Source organism: Trachymyrmex cornetzi, unplaced genomic scaffold (assembly GCF_001594075.2).
Source record: "Trachymyrmex cornetzi isolate Tcor2-1 unplaced genomic scaffold, Tcor1.1 scaffold247, whole genome shotgun sequence".
In the NCBI taxonomy this organism is placed as follows: domain Eukaryota; kingdom Metazoa; phylum Arthropoda; class Insecta; order Hymenoptera; family Formicidae; genus Trachymyrmex; species Trachymyrmex cornetzi.
The window spans coordinates 34627-57572 of NW_017297134.1; the positions used below are offsets into that span (position 1 = coordinate 34627).

At 40.2% G+C, this 22946-nt stretch overlaps 1 protein-coding gene across 1 annotated transcript in view; it reads right to left on the bottom strand.

Moving 5' to 3' along the window:
- LOC108761291 (protein trachealess) overlaps nt 1-16522 on the bottom strand; it is a 22596-nt gene extending 6074 nt beyond the window's left edge. The window contains 4 exon segments of the mRNA XM_018507723.1: nt 280-369; nt 701-777; nt 7785-8023; nt 15928-16522. Of these exon segments, the coding sequence (XP_018363225.1) occupies nt 280-369; nt 701-777; nt 7785-8023; nt 15928-16169 (648 nt within the window). The 5' untranslated portion in view covers nt 16170-16522.
- Nucleotides 16523-22946: the final 6424 nt, after the last annotated feature.

Here is a 22946-nt window from a genome sequence, read left to right on the forward strand (position 1 = left end):
CTACAACTTCAACATTTCAACCTCCTTCTCTTTCGTCAACTTTTCCCTCTTCTTCTCTTCCTCCTCCTCCTCCTCCCTCTGCCATGTCTTTATATCTTTCTACTATCTCTGGCCTTCCGGTTGACGGTACACGTTGCATTCGCGTTTGGCGCGCCCACGTTGCTTTTTACTTGCTTTCGCTTTCTCGTTATCGTTGTCACTTTTCCCCCTATGCACCCCCTGATCCGCGACCCAGTCGTTTCCGACTTCATCGGCGCCATGACGATAAACCGCGCTTACCTGTGAAAGGCCGAGATATATCGAAACGGTCTCAGATATGTACAGGAATCTGCCATCAGCTGCGACAGCCATCGCAAAGCCATCCAGGGACTGACGACAAAAAGTACGAGATACTTGTGAGGAACCCCGAATCAAATATTCCCAGACGATAAACGCAAAACGCTTTTCAAACATTTATATACTCTCTTTTGAAAAAAAGATAGACTTAATAGACCAAATATTGATAATTTGTTTGCGAATTATTTTTATTTAATATTATGGTTTATACTTTAAATATATTTAAATTTGCGCGATAGATTCGTACAATTTCGTTTGGAGAATAAAGATTGCTTGTAGCGCAACATATAGCAATTTGAAAAAAGTATTAAAGTCAAAGATACTGCAGTTTGGCGAATGCTATGATTTACAACTACAAACTTACCTGTAATATGTGGGTACCTTGATGAATTTCGAAATGGTCTATCGCTGCAGATGTCGACGATCTGACTCGATTAGCACCTGTATAAGATAACATACCAAGATAATATAAACGACACCATTGAAATAGTATACCTAAAATAATAATGTATAAAGCATTACATTTCAGAGCTCAACGGCGATAAGATCTGTTGATATCTTTGTAGTCTGATATTACTTTCAACACTCAATTTTTATTTATTGTGTTTTATGTCATCAATTTATCTGCAGAATATGAAGGAGGATATCGACTTCATTGATGTTAATGTTAATAGCCACTTTATTGTACAATTGTCACGAAGCCGATGACTACCTAGATTGCATTTGAGGCATGATCTGGAATATACGAGCTACAAGTTCCAACAAAGACGAACGATTCTGGACAGTTTATATGCCGCAATTATTTGTACCAACATGCGAATATGTATGCGCCTTTATTATATACTGAACATCATGCGTTGTTACCGGTAACATTTGAATTTATTTTTTAACATTGAGAAGGACCAGATAGGGGTCGAAACGTCTGGATGAAGAAGTTTGTATAAGTTATTGCTTACAATTATACTGTTACTCTAACGTCACCTTGAGTTGGTTCTTGATCCTATGGTTGAATTGTTTTAATAATGTATAAATTCTATCATTGTTTAAATTATTAATTTCTCACGACAATTTTGAAATTTTTAACTAACTGCAATTCTCAGTTTTATTAGATTAATGTCAACGTTGTCATGTTTGTCAAGTAAAGTTCAAAATTTCGAAAGTAGAATTAAAACAAAACAGACTTCGTATATTCGTTTTTTAACTGAAAAGAAATTTTTCTCTTTTAAGGAGGTTCTCGCGCTACTTCCTAGTCAATAGACAGTTTATTCATAATAATATGTAAAATAATTAAAATAACGGAATAAAAAGATTACTAACAATATCTTATACACAATTATTTTATGTTATTAAATATTTTCAAAATGATGAAATAAAATTTGTAAGATGCTTATTTAATGTACACGTCCATTTGGCATATATTCAAGCTTTTTTCATTGAAGAATATAAATTTCTTGTAAACCGTACGATCAGTTTAAATGAAACTTTACGAGAATAAACTTAAATGTTTACTTTATATAATTATAACGATTTTTAAATTGCTGCCTTATATACACAAGTGTCTCAATTTAAAAGAGAATAACTACTTAAGAGAATAAGGTTATACCTTCAACTTGTAATGTAAAATTCTACAAATTTAGAATTAAATATCTTCAAAATAGTACGGTAAAAGTCAATGAAATTTTTTCTAGATATTATTGATATTATTAATTTTTGTATTACATGTGTATTATAGACTTGTATATTTCATCGCGAGAACCTCCTTAAGGAATTCCAGTTTTTTAAATTTTATTCAACATGAGAGCACAATGGAAAGCGACGAATCTTTCGCACCAATCTATTATTTGTTCTGTCCATAATAAATGAGAGATTTGAAATTTCCCGAATTTCGGAACGAGTATTGATAACGCAATGTCGAACACTTACGACAGATCGGCATATACTTATCGAGGAAGGTATCCTCGATTGATCAGTGATACGTGACTCACATCGGCGGTACACACATCGGTGTTGAGCCATCGGCTGTGCCGACCCCTTTTGCGCTTTCTTTTCTCCCCTCGTTTAACAAACAAGACGCGGACTACTTCTTACCGTAATAATAATCCTACGCTCCCCCCAGCAGCTCCGTAATGAAAGGACTTGGAAGACTCGATCAAACTCGCGCGCGAACCGCTTAATCTCGTAAGTCCATCGGGATGAGGCGGAATGGCCGACTCGCCAGACTGACCCTAAGTTTCGGGTTTTCGGTCAACAAGGTAATGCCGATATTTCCTACCGTACGGAACTGGACTTCGGGATAATCTAACAGGATTTCGTTTCTTGACGAACGCCTTTGTTCTCCCAATTATAATGACCCTTTCGCCAATACGAACGAGTCCCTCGCGCGCCTCGTTGTCTCAATCTTTGGAGATGTATTTCGCTCCCTTATTTCAAAAGTAACACAATTCAAAAAAACGTGATTTTTCGAGTTATTATCATAAATAAGTTAAGTAAACGTTATCCTATCAATAATCCAAAGTGGACTAATTTCACTTATAATAAAAATCGTCAAAATTGTCACAGCTTTAAAAAAGGTTTTTTAAAGATTATGAAATGAAAATAACTTATTGCGAGTAATAGATTAAAGATATCGACATTATATACCGATATTTACAGATGGTTTCAAGTTTTGGTTAATAAACGATACACACGTCGATACGCTTTTACTATAACAAAAATATTTAAAAACAATCTGACACAGAATGTTTAATTTTTGAGATGATTTACAGAAGATGAATTACTTCCGTAACGCGGATATTATATGGTACAATAGCTCGGTCAACCCTCGTCGACGCATCGAGTCCGGTACCACACCTCCACCATTTATCACAATATTTTGATAAATATAACTTGACCGTGCGTGTGTACCTTAGCTAGAAAAATATCTATATCGACATTTCCACGAGCGAATATCATGTAATTATCGTACGTGCGAAAACTGTCGACCGATTATTCCGAAGAATCCTCGGTGAATCGACGAGCCGGCATTGAGTTTCGGAATCGCGAAATCATTTTACTCGGTTAAGTCGAGAGGCTCTCATTCGTTCTGACGATGGCCCTGACATGCGGCGCGAACAGAAGAGGGGCGCACTGGATTTAGTTTGACGAGGAGTTGCGGCACAGCGATGCGCGGCACCTAACTCAATTTCGTTAGTTTAGTTACATTGGCGGTTCTCGTAACGCGAGGCGTGCGCTCGTAGGGGGTTGTCGTGATTAGATTTTCATGTGGATAGTAGTAGAGGTACCTAAGCCTTTATACGTACCCGCGTACGTGGCAAAACCCCTCTCTCATTTTCTTTCTCTATCTTTTCGCGACCCTCCCGCACTGTAAATATTAACTCAACCAACCCCTCGCTCTTCGAAAATATGCGGTGGCTTCGCGGGTAAGTGAAGCTTTCCGACAAGTTCAACAACGGCGTCTTTATGATCTCTCTCCTTTGTGGAGGATTTTCCTTTCATTGATAGATAGCGGGTACATTAGCGACAATGCAACAACGGTCTATTCTTTCTGAAAAAATCAGCTGATTAGTCGATATACCGAGGGATGTAAAGCCTTGACCAGCAAGAGTAACAGTGCGCTTCAACTAACATGAATGAAAAAACGTGAGAGAGAAAAAAATAAAAGCTGGTAGCTGCTCCCTTTTCGCTAAATGAAGCACGAAAATGAAGGAGGCCCGCAGCGATCTTATCGCTCGATGATTACCGACAATTCTCTATTACTATGTATCTAGAAATCTTTCTCTTTCGCAGGCTGCATGGTCACCGGAATTATAAAGGGTATCTGGAAGCTCGATCTATTGCGAAGTTTACGTGTTTCCTCAAGAAGGCTACTGTCCACAATCTTTGTCAGATATACTCCAGCGTGTCCTAGTGGTTCTCGTGATTCGCATTATATTATTATGTAGAAAGGTACTTCATCAAGCTATGTAATCGCGATGTATATAAAGGCGAAGTATTTTTCACGAAAATACCCGGAGCACATTTTTATAAATCGAATTATGATACTAGATCGCAACATGATGTCAGTTTTATCTGATAATAGAAGACACATGTCTAGCGAAAAGACATTCGTAATAGGAGACAAGCCGAATATCTGCTAGCTTTAACACGATTACCGCTCTTGCGATGCTTCTCTTACTCATATTTCTAATTTTTATTTTGTATCAATGAAATTTCGATCATTTAACGGACTATTTTTATACATTCGTCTGTTAAATATTCAAATTCTTAATACAAAACACGTGTAATATATAAAATACATATTTCAGATGATTTTAATATAATATTACATATAATATTATATATTTGAGATGATTTTTTACTTTTATTTCCATTTCTTATTTTGTTTCAAATTTGTGTTGTATTTACCGATTTACACATTTATATATTTAATACTGTTATAGAACCGCCGATGATACTATTTTGACCTCGTTCATTATTTCAATTTTTTTTTGTATTTGATATATAATACAGAAAATGTTAAAAATATATGAATACAATGCAAATAATTCTAATGTGATACAGATAATATCAAAATAATTCTTCACTAACTGAAAACAAAAATAGGAAAAGTAAAAAAAATTGGTACCTTCTAGCGGGATACTATTTCAGTATTAATTGTTAAATGTCAAATTTTTATAGTGTATATATATTGAAAAGTATGAAATGCGTATGAAAAGCAGACTTTCAAAATGCGTCTTGTCTAAAATTTGTAATTTTCAGAAAACGAGAAAGAAAGAAATTCCGCACACAAAAAAATTACGCACTTTACAGAAAATAACACTATATCAATCAGTAGGATGTGAAATATTAAATAAAATTGCTAAACAATTGCTAAAAATGTTAAACAAATGCATTTTGTTTGTCTCTAGTTAAAAAACATAATGCACTTCAAAACCACCTCTAACTAAAAAAATGAAATTTTGGACAAAATGCATTTTGGAATTCTGCTCTTCATATGATGAAATATTGCGACGATACACACATTCCGCACGTGTCCGCCGCAACGCTAGTCTACTCCACTGCAGACGACGCGAGCGTAAAGGAATTATAACGCGGCTGACTTCCTCTCTTATTCTTATCCCCAGAGAGGAAGTTAGGCGTACGGAATATACGGGTCCCGATCCCTATTAACAGTCTGGATGTCTCCCCCTTCTCTAGGTTAAATGCTGATCCATCAAAAGACATCATCGGCAGATATATCTTCGTTGAATCGGCTGTCCGGAAGCGAGAGACTACGTCTATCACGATAAATTAAAACAAAATATTCGCTCGATACTATACGTACTGAATTTATATCTGACAACAATAAGAACGGATGAAATTTTACATCTCACTGGAATACAAATTGATCACTAAGCAAATTTAATTTGCTACAATAATAAACGAATAGTTTATAAAGTCATTTGAATTGTCACTGCGTGCCGAATTGATTTTTCAGATTTATAAACGCAATTAAACTACTATAGTAATATCACGAAAAATCAATTCGGCGAGCAGTACAAATGACTACATATTTAGTATATAAATTTTTCTTTACATACTTTCTTTATGTCACGATCAAGGTCAAAAGGGAGCATTTAACTTAAATTTAAGAAAAAAAATCTCACATTAATAATTAACATACTCATTGAAAATGATTATCCCCTGAGATTCGTTTTTGGTGCAATCAATGACAGAATCAGACGCATACAACGTGGAGGAGCAGCGGCCCATAATTGTAATAATGAAAATGAGGAATCAAAAGTTGCTACATCTTGGTTCACTGTACCATTTGTTCCATCGATAACCGATAAATTCAACAAGTTTAATAGGGATGACATAAAGTCTCGTATTATAGCTCGAATAAATTGAATAAATTTATCAAGGTGCAAAAAGATTCTAAAGACCAGATCTTACAAAGAACAATGTTGTATACAAAATCATGTGCAACGATTGTGATGCATCATATGTCGGACAAACGGACAGACAACTTAAAACCAGAATTACAGAACACCGTAATCATATTCGTTGGAATACATCTACCCGTTCTTGAATGGAATAACATCCAAATATTAGATGAAGAACCGTGTTATAATAAACGCTTAATTTCTGAGATGTTGAATATTAAAAAACAAAAAAAACAGTCTCAATCTACAAACCGACACCGAAGGTCTTCATAAAGCGTACGCTTCTATTATAAACAAAATTTGACTTTGTTCTTATTGAATTGTATTGTCAATCTATTAGTCGTTCCTCAGATGGTGACGGGCTGCCGTATCGTTAACACAATGTCTAAATAATATCCCTGGAGGATTCGTTCTTTACATAAAATTAATTGGCTTCTTGTACGGACTGTGTAGCATATTTATCGTCACCATCTGACTGACGTTTTTGTCATTATAATTTATACTTTCTTAAATAATGTTTTGGACGAATTGTTCATCCCACGAGATAATAACTGCACAGAAAAAAAAATTTACTTGTTCCAAGTAAACACATTTTCTCGAACTGTAATTTATTGATTGAAAGAATTAATTACTTGCCACAATAAATTTGTTTTTTGTTCCAATAAAATATTGTCCTGAAGCAAATAAGTTATCAATGAAGAAAATATTTTATTTTAATAAAAACGCAATTACTGGTCAGTGGAAAATTGTTTCATTAAATCTAATAAATGCCATTACTTGAATCTGATTGTTGTTAATAAGAGAACATTTTTCTTGAATTTATGACATGAGTATTAGAAATCGTACATTAAGTACTTTTTATAAAATATAATTTTTATTTCAAAAAGCAATGTCTTGGTTACCAAAAATATTTACTAGTAACGAGAAAATTGTTTCACAAATTCATTAAATGCCCGCTAGGGGCTATTTGAGAAAATTATTTTCTTGAATCAAATAATTTTTGACGATGGTAACTAATGTAAAGTGAGAGGAGGATATTATCTGAAGATAGCTCAATATAAGAGCCGAAACATGTAAATGATATTTCTAGATTCCATTATGTATGTATTTTAACTATTATTAATAATGTTTATATGTTTACATTCTTTTTAAAAATTCGACTCTTATTTGCCCGTTTATCTTTATATTGTTATAAAAATTTTTATACAGATTATCTAAAGCATATAAGATCCAGCTTCGACCGTTATAACTCTTACTTATTGTTAATTAGTTACTATTAAATACCACAAAGTATAGCACATTCTAAATAACAAATACATTTTACTCTTACGACGAAACATTATAATCCAAATAATTTGCAAATCTAAATAATTTTCAATAAATAAAATTAGTATTGTTAAGAAATCTTTCCGCTGTCCGTACAACAGAGCCAATGACAATCGTTGTAAGAAGCGCGAAATCCGCTGTGCCAGCGAACCTTTTTTCTTCTTGCGAGTCGCCAATATATGAAACGTATTGTCTTACCTTTGACAGATTTGCTGGGCGGTGGACCATCGCGGGACCACGGCGGATCGCCGTGACCGGAGAAGTCGCGTAGTTTGAGGTACGAGATCGTTAGCCTTATTATGGAGGCCTTGTCCAGCTGGGAGGTGATGGCTGCCGGTAGTGGTAGCATTTTCGCGAGCTCGTAGAACTCAAAGTTTTCTTTACCCCGCCGCGACCTCGCCGCGTCTCGGCTCTTCTCCTTGCGCAATTCCAAGATGCTGTAATGCAAACACGCGCACGGTTACAGCGGCGAAAACAGCGCGTCTCTTTGGATCGCAGTAGACTCTATCGTGAGTCGCAATTCGCACGTACAGAGAATAGTCCCCAAAGAAAAAAAAAATTATCAAATAATTCCGTCTGTCAACGTTTAGCTTTAGGGGCCACCACACACAAAATGACATAAACTGCTAGACCAGTGAACATTTTATGCAAATCAATATGGCTTCTTTTTGTCGGATGATCATTGGTGATCACGGATGATTACCAGCGATTTTATGTTATGCTTATGCAGCTTACGTCATTTTGGCCGGTATTCATATCCAAGACCGTATTAAGTTCTGTCTTGAGGTGTTACGAATTAATCAGAGGGCCGCATTAGTGTCTTAAGACATTACTTAATTAGACGGTCTTAAAATAAGAACGGCCTATGAATACCGCCCTAACTATGTCGACTGTGGCTGTGAAGTCTTTGTAATTTCCGCTACTTGCCTTGTAATTTGGATCAATTATTGTAGGAAAACAAGTGACATTTTATTCTACGTATAATTAATGCTGAAAAATACAAGGAAACGCGCAATACGTATACGGAAGGTGAAGAACGATTGCTTTTATTTCGACCGCCTTTTTATATCTAGAATAAAAATCCACATCTACTATAATATATTCGTAGTTAAAGGTTAGTTAACTAAAATTGTGAGTGCGGAAATACAACCCCTGGAAGCAGACTCGATTTAATTAAAAGACTATAGTTGTCCTGGCGAGATGATTGTAAAAACTTATGGATTTTTTCCAAGTTTTAGGTTGGTATTCATAGTCGATTCTTGTTTCAAGACCGTCTTAACATCTTAGATGCTAATACAGCCCTCTGATTGGTTTATGACATCTTAAAACTATATACTTGGGGACGGTCTTAAATATAAAAACTGACTACGAATACTGGCCATATAGTCTTAGAGAAAAACTGGCGATCGGCCCGCGGATTTACTTTATACTTCCGGTTCCTTCTATAAAGATGCCCATCGTTTATCGCTCCGCGTCTCCTAATGATATTTGCGAGTGGCGCGACGTACGACAGAGGCGGGCATTGTTATTTCGCGCAAATGCGCGCGGCAGAAGCTGAAATTATGCGGTCGCGCAAATAGGCATAAAGGCGGAGAGGCGTGGCGCGATGTTGTGTCGCGGTGCGGCCACCGCTTAAGCGGCATACATTATTCAAGCGCTATGAAGCCCATGTTTACTGACAAGCCGGCGAACGTATCCGTGAGTGAACATCGGCGTAACGTAACCACGCCCAACGGACGGCCCCTCGGATGCTCGGTTTTACATTTAAACTGTAAACGCCGGCCAATTGGAAATGGCGACGTAATCTACGTGCCGTTTCTTGGTACCGCTTGGTCGTTAACCTTCGACGACGGCGAATCGAACAACTGGCGCGGGTGGACCACGTCGAGCGTTACTTTTCAGGATGTCGCGAGCGTACGCGAAAATTTTGTTAAATCGCGACGAATACTCGCCCAATGGGCTTCTTTCGGATACGTACAATTTTTAATGCTTTAGCCGTCAGCTGTTTTCCATTTGGAACGGTAAGAAGGGCTTCTTACCCTTCTTCTTCAGGAATACCGCAATCAGTCAAAGAGTACATGTAAATTGGAGCAACTCTAATGTAACTTTTCGCAAGATTTGTCCCTGGGAACGCATTGGATAGTTGAGAGTTTCGCCCATTAACTCCCGGTGTTCAGAAGCCGGGGACTGGCTTGGCGGAAGCGCCGCGCCGGTGCGGTGGTTCGAATCGAAATGACACGAAACGCAATGGGATTTTTATTCGTTCGTTATTGCGCTTAACGACTGTAAAACGTTGATGCTTTCCCCATCCACCTTGAATTTTGTCTCTCCCTCGCGCGCGAGAGATGCGCCAACGCGAGAGATGGTAACCCATTATGACCATTCTCGCTGCCACCCAAGCAGGGATCGGAAGTCGTAAAAACGGAAGAAAGGGGGAGAGAAAGAAAGAGCATTCCCCCGATGTATATAAGCCACCACTGTTCCAGAATCTTGTTTTGGCATTTTACAGGCATTCCGTGACATTCGATCCTTCCTACAACGGGCGGACTTTCGTTTTCGTCCCAAAGGGATAATGACAGATTCCTCCCTTCCGCGACTGTTCGTAAAATGATAGAGTACACATTTTGCAGTGGAGCGTGCGCTAAACTTTACCCTCTGGTGCTCGATATCGCGATTCTTGTCGGCTCAAACGAATACAACAATAAACTCCTTTCAACATAAAAATAATATAAACGTACGTAACACGAGTTTCACGTATTTTTCCACGTGTCACGTTTACTCATAGCACAAACTTCGCGCCCCGTCACGTGAACACGGATCAAATTGAGACGATTAAAAGACGGTTCTGCCGGCGATTGGCAAAGATAAAGTATACGATGGAAGCGAGGGACGCAGCTTCCTTCGTTTCCTTTGACCGTGTCGAGTCCATTCCCCAAGAGGAACTTAGCCAGAGAAAAGCTAAAGCCTAAGCACGCCGAGCAGCCGCCCTCGTTCGGATCACCGCCGCGGCGAAACGCGTCTGCAGACGTGTGAAAATAAAATTACGTCCAACTTTCGGTCAAATTGGTCGGAATTGGGCGGCGAGGGCGGTAGGACGAGGGCTCGCGAGACTCGAGAATCCCGTGGGACCGGACATAGCGGTCCCTCGCGCAACCGGTATATCCTTGACGATCCTCGAGAAGGCTACCACCGTGGAGGCGTCTTCAGCCACTCGACATCCTCTTGCCTCTCTAAGTGCTGCCCATCAATAATTCAGCAGCGAGCTATGACGAGCTCTCACCCTCGAATTCCCGCATCTTCCGTTTCCCTATTTCTCCGTTTCAAGCACGGTTCGGATCATGTAATCGTCACCGGGTGTCGTTTTGACCAGGTACGAAAAATGACAGTGTGCGTCAGTCGGTAATAATCGACTCGATTACCGAAAGGAAGGAAATGTAGTACATATTATAGTCTGATTTTTTCAAACGTCAGCAGCAATCCTTGATGTTGTAAGGAATAACAACCATTTCGACAAAGAAAATTTTTTCACATTAAGAAAATTCTTGTCAAGAGTTTTGATTAGGTTTAGTCTTTTTTTATTACGATATTTATCTATCGTATTTTCTTTTGTAGTTAACAAGTTTACTTTCAGTCTGTATCGCTGGCGTGATTTTCTTGGATTTTCCTCAGTCAGGATTTTACGATAAAACGCAAAATTGGAAAATATAATATTTGTAGAGATTGAATACGTTTGTTGTACGAGATTACCACCTTGCCCGAATGATAAGAAATGTTCGCAACCCTTTCGCAACCCTTTCGCAACCCCCCTAATGATGGTCGTCTCTAAGCTCTTGGATATGATTCCTCTCGGCAACCATAGAAATTATAATGCGCGGAAGTGGGAGCGGTATCGGCAACCATAGAAATTATAATGCGCGTCGTAACACGGACTCATCGACTAATTCAATTAAACGATTCATTTGCCGGTCCGAAGCACCACCTGAGGGTATGTCCCGGTTCCATCTGTATTTTCGCGTCCATGGCGCGCGCGCTGTTCTCATCGAAGAGGAACGACGAAGAGACGGAAAAGGACGAACGGACCTTCCAACCTATTCCCAGGAGAGTCGTAGCCTCGCGCAACAATACAATGCTCCTAATGTTACGGCTCCAGTTTCGACATAATTTTCTTTCGCGGTCCCTGGAATCGGGGGTGGGAAACCGGGTAGCTATCGGATGCCCGAGCTTTTGTAGTGTTATGGCGAAAAATGTCATTTCCGCCGACCGTTCCGATAACGAGGAGCGAAGAATAGAAGTTTTACGGTACCGCGTCGCGATTAGATTTGCGCGGAGAATCGTAAATCGCTACGGTTTGCGACGATTTAGATTTCTATATAGCCAGTTTCTTGAACGATGCTAATCCGCGAAATCTCAAATTCGTTCGACGCAGTTAGTCGTCAGAGAAACGATAAGATGTCGTCGAGTTGGTGAACCCTTTCGCAATGTCGCTATAAAAAAAAAAGAGTGAGCGTTTGTCTTTTGTCGTTTACGTTCTTATTCGATGTCATGAATAATTCATAGTACATCCCTCGCCTCTAGTGGACCAAAGTACGGTCCGCGATTTCATTCATGATGCAACGCTCGAATCATGTCGGGTTTTATAAGCGAGCGCGAAGGGGATAACACGACGCGTGTAAATTCGTGGCGTTACGCAATTACGCATAGGATGAGCTTGGGGACATTTCTTGCAGTTGAATCCGATGCGAAAAGGGAAAGTTGCTTTTTGGGAAAAAAACAATTCTCCTGAAATTATTCTAGAATTCTCACGTCAATGAAATTGACGTCGACGAAAGTGACTTATCATTATAAATCAAATCTACTAGGTTCGCTCTATATTCTAACATTAATCGTGACATGATGGATAACGAGTGAGGAAACGTTTTCCATGGAAGAGAGCGGAATCTGAATGGAAGTGTATAAAAGAAGAAAAAAGGAAGCAGAGAAAGAATAACGCCGGGAGCACTAAAGCATCCCGCTGCATCATCCCGTGGACGTAAATCACGACCGCCGTACGCATGCATGCATGCGCTACACACCTGCAATAAAAACGGAAAAAAGAGAGAGAGAAAATAGGAGGAGAGAAAGAGAGAAAGAAAGTCGAGATGTGCGCGCGACAGCGAGAGAGGGCGAGAGAGGGCGAGAGAGCGGGTAGATAGAGAGTCGGAGGGAAGTTGGCTCCTGATGACGCGCAGATAAGGGAGGGCTTAAAGTCTACGTGATGAGCTTCCCGATGCGGAGGAGCGGAGGTCGAGCCTGAGAACTTTCGGTAAATGCACTTGTAAGAGCTGTTTCTTCTTTCCTTTACATTTTAGACGCGACCCAAAACTCCCCCCCTCCTCCCTCTGGTATCAAATGTAGTTTACAGCGCGAAGCGCTTTGTCGTGCCTTTTGTTTTTATGTCGCGGATAAAGCTTCCTAAACGTCCAGATAAAGCTAACCGTTACGATCGAGATCGCTGGTACGAAAAGAGTATAATAATTTTTGAGATTGTTTCAGAGAATTAAAAAGTCGCGATGAAAAAGGAAAATAAAATTTATATACAAAATGTTTCAGTAATAATTGTAACGTGTTTTTTTTTAATTCAAGTATTTCTGGAAAATATAGCGTTATAAATCGCTAGAAATTTAAAAAATGCCTATTACGATCGAAGCTGGATCTTCATTGCTTCAAATAATTCAATCTTCAATTACTAATATACACTATATATGTACTTGCATATATATTATACCATATTGTAGTCTTTTCAAACTGCGCGCCGAATTGTTTTTCCGGACTGTCATGGTTTAATGGCTTAGGACGCTCGTACAGAATACAAGAGATCCGGGTTCAAGTCCCGGCCGAGGTAATATTTCAACATATTAACATCTTTATAATATGATGCTTGATGATAGCACTAAATTATTAAATTGCTTGTCAATTTAATTCGCGATTATTAGAGTAGTTTTCTAATTGCGTTTATAATCCGGAAAAACAATTCGGCGCGCAGTTGGACTACAATATGATATATATGCAAGTACATATATAGTGTATATTAGTAATTCAAGATTGAATTATTTAAAGCAATGAAGCTTCGACCGTAATAGGCATTTTTTAAATTTCTAGTGTTGACTGTGTTTCTCACATATGCGGTTTAAAATAAAGATTCTTAATATGGGTTATAAATCGATTTAAGAAAATTATTTAAAAAATTGTAAAATATAAAGCGATAAGATAATGTACATATAAAAATAATCAGCTGAAACCTGAAAATAATGCGACTTTACGAAAAGACTGGTGATTGGTTGAGACCTGAACACCCACTGAAAAGTTAAGTAGCTGATGTTCGTTCGACTATCAGAGAAAGCAAGGGGTTTCGAAAGGCCTCACGTCCGTGGCTCGCATCCGGATGCGCCGGTGTCTTAACTTCCGGGAACGTGAGCCCGTGGTAGGACGTATTCGTGGCGCGACACCGTCGCCAAAGTCAGATATAATGACGCGGTCACTGATCTCAAGGAGTCAAAGTTAATTGTTTCGTGACACTTAGTTTCGCCATATTATAATCTCTAGCTAGATTTATATTAGACGATCGTACTAAATTGTAAGGTTAAAAGTGAATCAATCACGCATTTTTACAAAGATTGCAAGGTTTTTCGTCGAACGGAATTATTAAAAGACTTTGCATTAATTATATATAAAATTGAGTCGTGGTGAAATCAATTAGCTTTCACATATAATGTAACTTATAAGCCGGTATTCATAGTCGGTTCTTATTTTAAAACCGTCTTAAGTAATGTCTTAAGATCCTAATGATCCGGCTCTCTGATTGGCTCATGACATCTTAAGACTATGCTTAAGACAGCCTCAAATATAAGAATCGACTACCAGTCTTAAAGTGATGAACAAAAGATATCATAGACGCAAGACTCGATAATGGATAGTTTTTGAGCTATGATATATCAAAGATATACAACTTGTACTTATAGAGTATTTTTGGTACTTCTTAGCTTGAAAAGTACCTATTATTGTACTTTATGTGTCTATGACATCTTTTTGTTCAATACATTATATATAAGTGATACATTATAAACTATATTATATGTGAAAACTAACTTATTTCGTCAGAATCAACTATAGATTCGGATTTTATGGTTTAGAATTAGGGTAATCTCTTAGGTAATCTCTTTTAACCTGATAATATTGTAACAATTGTGTTTTTTCTAGCTATGATTAATCTTTAAACTGATGGTTTGGGGTAGTATAATATTTTTAAAAATTATCCACTATAAAACTATCAATTTAGTGATTAACCATAGCTAAAAATATATAATTCCTCCATTATCATCAGGTTGTCTAACCACAAGTTAATCAGAAAATGAAACACCGAGCTATAATTAGTGCGGGGTCTTTTCGTGAATTTTGTCGGTTAAACTATCGTGATGAAAGCCGAGTGGGATACGTGTGCGCAATAACGAATCGTCCTCCTGAATGTAGAGAAGTAAAAATTACGCAGATTTTCCCTGGACTCTTTTCCTATCCCCCCCCCCCCCAAGGGATAGTCAACGGCGATTAAGAATCGCACTAGTGCGATCGGTTCGTTACTGGCGACGTCGGAAAATCAAAATAGAGGTATATATTGGAAGGAAGATAAGAGGGCGAAAGGTAACATTGACGGCTCCCCCGGTTGCCCCGTCAGCATCAGCGTTCCTCCGATCACACATCGGGTTTACGGCCGCGGCGTGACGTACTCGTCTGCCCCATTGGTTTACCACCCTTGCGCCTTATACCTACCGCCACCCATCACCATTCCCATTATCCACTCACTGTGACAGAGCTCTCTTGGGACCGTACCCCGTACTACGAGCGGCCCTTTCATCCGATTTCCGAAGGGCCGCGGAAATTCTCGGTGTCAACCGCTCCTCGTCGGATGTACCTGCGTAATTTGTCGAACGCGCGGGACGTGGTTACGTCAAGTAGACATAAATAATACATGACACATCGGGATTAAGCGACGGCATGTTTCTAGATCGCTCATATCTTATCAGGTATGATTGCAAAGTTAATAAATGCTCGCTGCGTAAAGTATCTCAAATTAATATGATGCTATATGCATAAATAAGAATCGTTTCACGATTTACAAAAATAAAGATGATTTTTATAGCAATTATTGACGAATATTGAATCGATCGAAGCGGTCGATCGATAATTGATTTATCAAGCGGTCAAATCCAATAGGTGAGAATAATCGTATTGGATCGCGGATTCGGTGATCGATCGGCCAAAATTAACGGCGCTTTACGATATTTTTAGCAACTATTAAGCATAATACGTAATTAGAGAAATAAGTATAAGAGAAACAACATGCCCTGGCTCGAGGAGAGGACCCTGACTCTGTTTGTACGGGACACAGAGGTCCGCCGGTACGAACCAGGAGTGCGTGAACGCGGGATTGATGTTGATCGCCCCAGCGGCCCCCTGATGGGGTCCGCCGACACCCACACCGACACCGACCCCGACCGGGCTTTGTCGTTGAAAGCCCCCGTAATCCATGGCCACCTGATACGGCAACATTTCTTCAGCGTTTCTTCGCTCACTTATCTTCACTTATATCTGACGATTCGTCTCTCGCGATTGGTCTCTCGCGACCGCCACCGTTCACCACCCCCGTGCTGTTCGCGATACACAAACTGTCACGCGAACCGGCACTTGGTACCGTCCGAATCTGCGGTCATTCACGTAGTCACGGTGTCTTCCTCGACCTCGACATCGACATCGACATCGACATCGACGACGGTCGCCCGGACGCACCCCCGGATCGAATCCCGGGAATCGCGGCGCGGTGAAGGGTGGACGCGAGCGGCGCGGAGGAGACGGCTCCGAACGGCTCGTATATTCGGGCCGTTGTTCGGGTTCGTGACCGAGCGAACGGCTAGACGGGACTGTACCGTCCACGACGAGCGAGACGTCGCGGGCTGAGAGCTGAGAGCACCGAGAGAGCGCGGAGGACGAAGGAGTCGGGAGAGTACGTGAATAACGGGAGCGTGCGCCGAATAACGGGCGGAGTTATCCCGCCCACGAAACGCCCTGCTCGACGAACGATGCTGCTTTCCGGCGCGACGCGCGTCCGCCCACTCACCCTGCCTTATTTCGTTGACGTCGTCCTCGTCCTCGTCGCCGTCGCCGTCGCCGTCGTCTTCGTCTTCGTCGTCTTCGTCTTTGGCTTCGACGACCGTTCTCCTTGCGCTGTTCCTCTCTGCTTCATTGCTGACGTTGCTCGCTCTCTCTCTCTCTCTCTCTCTCTCTCTATCTCCTTCTCTTTCCTTCTCCCCCCCCTTCTCTCTCTCTCTCTCTTCCACATGACGCGATACGATGCAACCTCGTTCCTCTTCATCGAGGATGCCGCGTACAGTTTTCATTTCTGTAGTATTTTTCCTCTCGAAGACTACCGTTCGTATACCATCAGCTACTACACGAAGATCATTAATACAGAGAAACTGTGTGTCATTCAGTAAATTCTAGCTGTTAAATTACCATTTGCGTTATCGAGTATAAAACCTGAAAAATTTGCATATACTAAGAGACAGCGTTTGTGGAGAGCATTATTCGCCATGATGTCGGCGTCGTGAGGTGTCGAGTAAGCCTTTCAATATTCGTCTCGTGCATATGGAAGCCGGGACTTTCACATCTTCTAACGGATGTCCGCGATATCTGCGAATTCATCATATATGTGTACGCGACTTTATAATGTTTCGCAATGCACGAGAATTTTTTTTATTAATACATGACTTTTAATTAAAATGCGAAAAAAAGTATCGATTAAGTTTATGTCTCCCGTTCCTCTCAAAATTGCGATTCGATCAGGTACATTTTCAAAGAGATTAGAAAATGGATTTACTTGTCGAAATATTAATGATTATATTTGATTAAATTTCTCGTGCACGTATAATCTGAATGCGAATCAAAGTCATCAGTCCAAACTGTGTAAGTTATTCCATGCCTAGGAATTAGCCGGTCGTCGTTTCAAATAGATTTCCTTCGAATACATAAAATCAGTAGCAGACTGATAAGTATATAAAAATATTCTGACTTACACGTCAATAAAAAATATTCTTCGCAATAACATTATTTCTATAATATTTTAATAAATAAATATCGACTGAAAGACATGTGTTCTTTTTTCTACCATGTTTGTTATAACTGATTAACACTATATTTCCTTAGTTCATACAACTTATTAATTTTTCTTACCGCAACTTTACAATACATAGTTGAGAAGCTACTTTCTCTCAAACTTCTAGACGCTGATATTATTTTGCTTATTAGTGTATGTAATTTTAACAATGTCAGTTGTACGTAAAAAAATACGTATTGAGATCCTTAGAGAATCGATTTGTATCGCGAATCTCGTGTATAGAAACTTGGGATTGTCCGTTTAGGATATTAGAAATGGCTTGCGCGACGAAAAGGATCCAGTAGGTATAGGATAGGCGGTCGTTCCCCGTTCCTAGATTCAAGCGACGAGGATCCATAGGAAAGAGACGGATCGAAGCCTAGGCACGGGGGAGAACAACGACGCAGAGCATCGACATTGCTAGATACGACGAGCTCGCAGCGTGTACTTAGCATGCATCCCCGATACGAAGGATTCCTTATTGTATCGTTGCACGTGAGCGTAATGCACAAATATGAACTTGGCTGCGGGCTGTGTTCCTACCCGGGAGCTTCTCGGTGATAACTCCGTTCTCATAATCATACATATGGATGTCCCACTCCTCGATGGGTTTATTCGTTGCGTTTATTCGAACAAACGTAACGCTCATCGCGATTGTCTAAGCTACGTCACGTGCTAATCCCTTTGATTAATCACTTTCTCTGTGGAAAAAGTACGGCGTACGTATAGAGAATTTAACACCTGCGTTAAATTGAGAAGCTGTAGTCCATTCTGTCGAGGTAGCTGGCGATAATGGGACGGATAGAAGACGATAAGTGCCTCCGAGCGTATTATCGGAACGGAGAGATACTTGCGGGAATTCCCGCAAACTCCAAGCATTCGTACAATTAAAGTACGGAGGTATATGGCTTAGGAGCGCATTAACTCGCCGGTTAATCGGCTGTTCCTTCAATCGGATAATATCGCTTTTATGTACATAACGATCCGTATCTAACCCTTTCCGGGACAATGTATCAGCGCGGACGCATAAACGTCGGCCGTCGGGTAAAGAAGGGCCCCATTAAAAGCCACCGCTCCCCCGCGGAGAGCCGCGGACGCGATAAGAGTTATCTCCATTCTCTAATTGAAAGTTAATTGGTCCACCGTTAGTTAGTCTCGCTCCTGGGTCCTCCACCACCCGCTCGGGGCTCGGGGCGGCAATTTAGGAACAGTGTACCGACAATAATGAGACCCTATCTTATGGCGTTACCGCCGACCGTCTCCGCTTCGGGTGTACACGTATTACCTACGGTGTTACGTGCGCGCCAAGTCCTCCCACGTGTCCGTAATAAACTGGCCCGCCACCGCCAGCCGCCTCCGTGTAATCGAGAATTTCCGACCAACACGTAGCAAACGCGCGTACCTGAGACAGAAAGATTACGATCGGGGCTTTCCAAGACCGAGAATCGACCGCCCGACTTGTGCACGAGGATGCACGTGTCCTCTAAGCGGTTACGCGTGTTGCACCAGTTAGTAGTGCTTACTGATTACTACTAGACGGGAAGAGATAATATCGCGACGTATTAAACGAACGAGCGTATCAAACAAACGAGCATCATTCGCGTTGAAAAGTAGAATGCATTGATTGTGTGAATTACCATTTAAGAGTAGACCGCTAATTTTGTGTGACGTTACTTCAAAGTACACTTACTACTATACGAATACATTACTAAGTGACGAGAAAATTATTGATGCTATTCGAGCTGGATTTTGCCCAGACGGTATACAATATTTATAAATATTTATAAGACTTGTTTGAAATATTTTGTAAATATTTTTGTGGTCTTAGATTGCACAGATCATAAATATTTATTGTAATAATATTAGGAAACATTTATTGCAAATGTTGTAGTAAATACTATGAAAGTACCTAATAAGACATTAGAATTCAAGTAAAAAAAAATAGTTACTGTAAATATTTATTTATATTCATCATAAATATTACATAAAATATTTAGTCTACACTTTAATAATATTTCGAATATATAAAGCGCGTATTATATAAAAAATGTTTAAAATATTTATATAACATTTCAAAAAATGAATAGTAATAAATATTTATCATAAATATTCTGTGCCGTCTGGGTAATGCTCAAATAACATTTTGGTGTGCATTTATAGATATTTTATATAACATACAATTGAATGAATGTAAATTCACACCAAATTCGCGCGAAGAATCTTTTTCACTCAAGTATAAAAAGTGTTTACAAGTAGAAAGCAGAGAACGAAAATGTCCCGACACTCACAGAGGACAAACGGCTTGCCCGATCTTGCCCGTACGGGATATTTGCCCATAGGGCACATGGGAGATATTCGTGGGTACACGAGAGTTAACGTACATATATATGTAAGCGTATGCGGCTCCCGTAATTTTTCAAATTGCACCACTGTCATTCACCCTCCCGACCTTATCGTCTCGCAAACGGAAACGCGCTGCTCTTCCTCCCCGCGACTCTGTCCGCCCTCCTTTCGTCTTTCCCCGACGATCCTCCCTCTGGTTTCGCCTACTCCCGTCTTTGCCTCTCTCGTGCCAAATTCTCCCTCCGCTCACCAAGGCATAAGGGGAGCCTGGCTACTAACGAGAAACGAAGTTATTTGAGGGTGCTACAGAAAGGAGTCGGACAATCATAATAATCAAGTGCGATTCGCGTTTATTGTTGGCGATTATTGCTCGCCACCCTCTCGGTTGGAAAAGCTCGCGTACCTCTGTCTCTCTCTCTCTCTCTCTCTCTCTCCCCCTTTCTCTCTGCCGCCGCAGCACGGTGGTAATAAATAATAACAACCGAATGAATCTTCGCACCGCGGCGCGAAATAAATAGAGTTAAAAAGTTCGCCGATAGCGAGAACTCCCATGAGATAAGTCTCTGTGAAATATTTCGAGGCGGTTCCTCTCCATTCGCGACGCTTCCGCTGCGCCTCGTAATGGCTAAGCTCATTTCGCCATCAGTTTTCACTTAATGAATCTTGTTCTTTTTTTTATGAATTTACTTCCTTAAAAATTTACTATCTTTGCTGTATGTGCGAAAAGAACGGTTTTGCTGAAATATCTAAAAAACTAAATACAGATCAGAAAATAATTTTGTAGGTTTATCAAAATAATTATGTAGGACTCGAACTGATTGTTAGAGTAGTAAAACTTTTCAGCGCTCGTCATGCTTAAATTTTTTATATATAATTATTTTGATGATCCAACAAAAACTTTCAGCTCTGTACCTAAATTTTTAGATACTTTATCAAAATCGTTCTGCAAAAAAACAGTCAATTTTAATAAATATTTGGTTGAATACTACCAACTAAATATTTATTAAATATAAGGATATATTAATTTGATTTGACAATCATTCTTTTTACTAAACAAATATTTATTTACTGTAAGTAAACGTTTAGTTGGCAGTATTGAACTAAATATTTATTAAAATTGACTATATTTTTTCTGTGTGTCCATGTATATCTTTGAGTTTCGTTATAATCGATAATTATGTGATATGTAATCACTGACGCAAGCAGATATGATATGCGACTGAATGAACTTTATATGCAGATTATAATTTCTCAAACGACCTAAGCTACCAGACCATAATTTTATCGACAACTGACAGAATTACCAATGAACAAAATTAGGTCGATCATTTGTCAATTACGTTACGCGAATGTATTAAAAATAAAAGAAGCGGGACTTTGGGCGCGCATAAGAACCGTCCCCTTGTCCCGCGAATCATAATTGCGTCGGGGTTTCAATTACGTCTGTCGTCGAGAAAGATTAGCGAAACAAATTGCTTTCTCCTACCGTCAGTGCACGCACACATATTAGCGTAACTTTTTTAACATTAAAGGAAAAAAACTGCTCGCCCTAGTGCCTCCGGAAAAAAGAGCGTTGTAGTTACATCGTCCTGGCACCCTCCCTGTCGCGCTACTTAATTATGCCTTACCATCTTCGTTCAGGCCGAAGTAATCTCCTTGTCCTCCACGTTGTTCCTTCCACGGCACAGGCTGCGTGCCGTACACATTCTTGTCGAGAGATATTACCTTTTTTCCCTTTTTAACGCCAAGACGTTCCATCACCGTCGGTTACACGCGTATTTCATCGAGCAATGTGACGTTTCTAACGCCATCCAGAATGATCTCGTGCAGCGTCTTTGAAAAGGATATTCCACGACGTCGTCGAAGGCTACTTTGACTGGAAATCTGACCGATTGGCCGCAACTGGAGTTGATTAGATTCTATTTACTGGACGCGAGTTTAGTGGTTCGATCCCCCTTCGCTTCCGTCTTCCCCCTTGTAGCAAATCCCCCTTGCAGCAAATCAACCGGTATACGGGGCCACGATCTCGCAGACCTTTCCTAGTTCGTTGCTAATTTAGAGGAAGGAGCGGCCGGGTTCGATCTAGCCATTTATTTGTAGTATTTGCAGAATGTTGCAAGTCTTGAAAAAGTATTCCGATGCCCAATACAACAAATATTTCTTTGTATCGTCAGATAGACGAAGGAAGGTTTGTCAAAATATACCAAGTTTATTATAAAGGACGAAGGAAGAGAAACAATGTTTTGCAGAGGGAGGCGCTCCTCCCTTGTCCTCTCGCAGCGACGCGACGCGACGGTGTAAGAATTTCGATCGGGGAGAAAGAATTGTTCTTTCGAAACGCATTTCCTTCCATGCGATAGCCCTGCATTCTTGTGCACGCCGAGAGAGAACAATTTTTGGACTTTCAAGCGTGCAGTGGCGTAGATTGACAAGAGCGAGCAAGGGCAGCGGCGGTGGAAAATGGGGCTCGGGGAAAGGAAATAACAGGGTCCGGGACCCTATCGGCGAGGCAATCACATCCCCCTTCAAGAACACACTGGCATTCACTGAACTTTAAAATCAAATAATGCCCATTAAAATAACAATACGCGTCCCCGGCGAGCAGGTTAAACATTCTCCCGCTCGGCACCTAACCCGCTCTCGCCTACGCTCATTACCATACGGGATCGGGTTACGACAATTACGTTAAGTATCGTCGTCGTTAATACATACCGATTCGAGTTGGGGGGAGAAAGAGAGAGAGAGAGAGAGCGGTCGTTCCTCCGCGTTCACCCCCTAATATCTTAATCAAACCTGGAAGGCGGTTTGTTTTCGCGCACCCGTGATTCGCAACA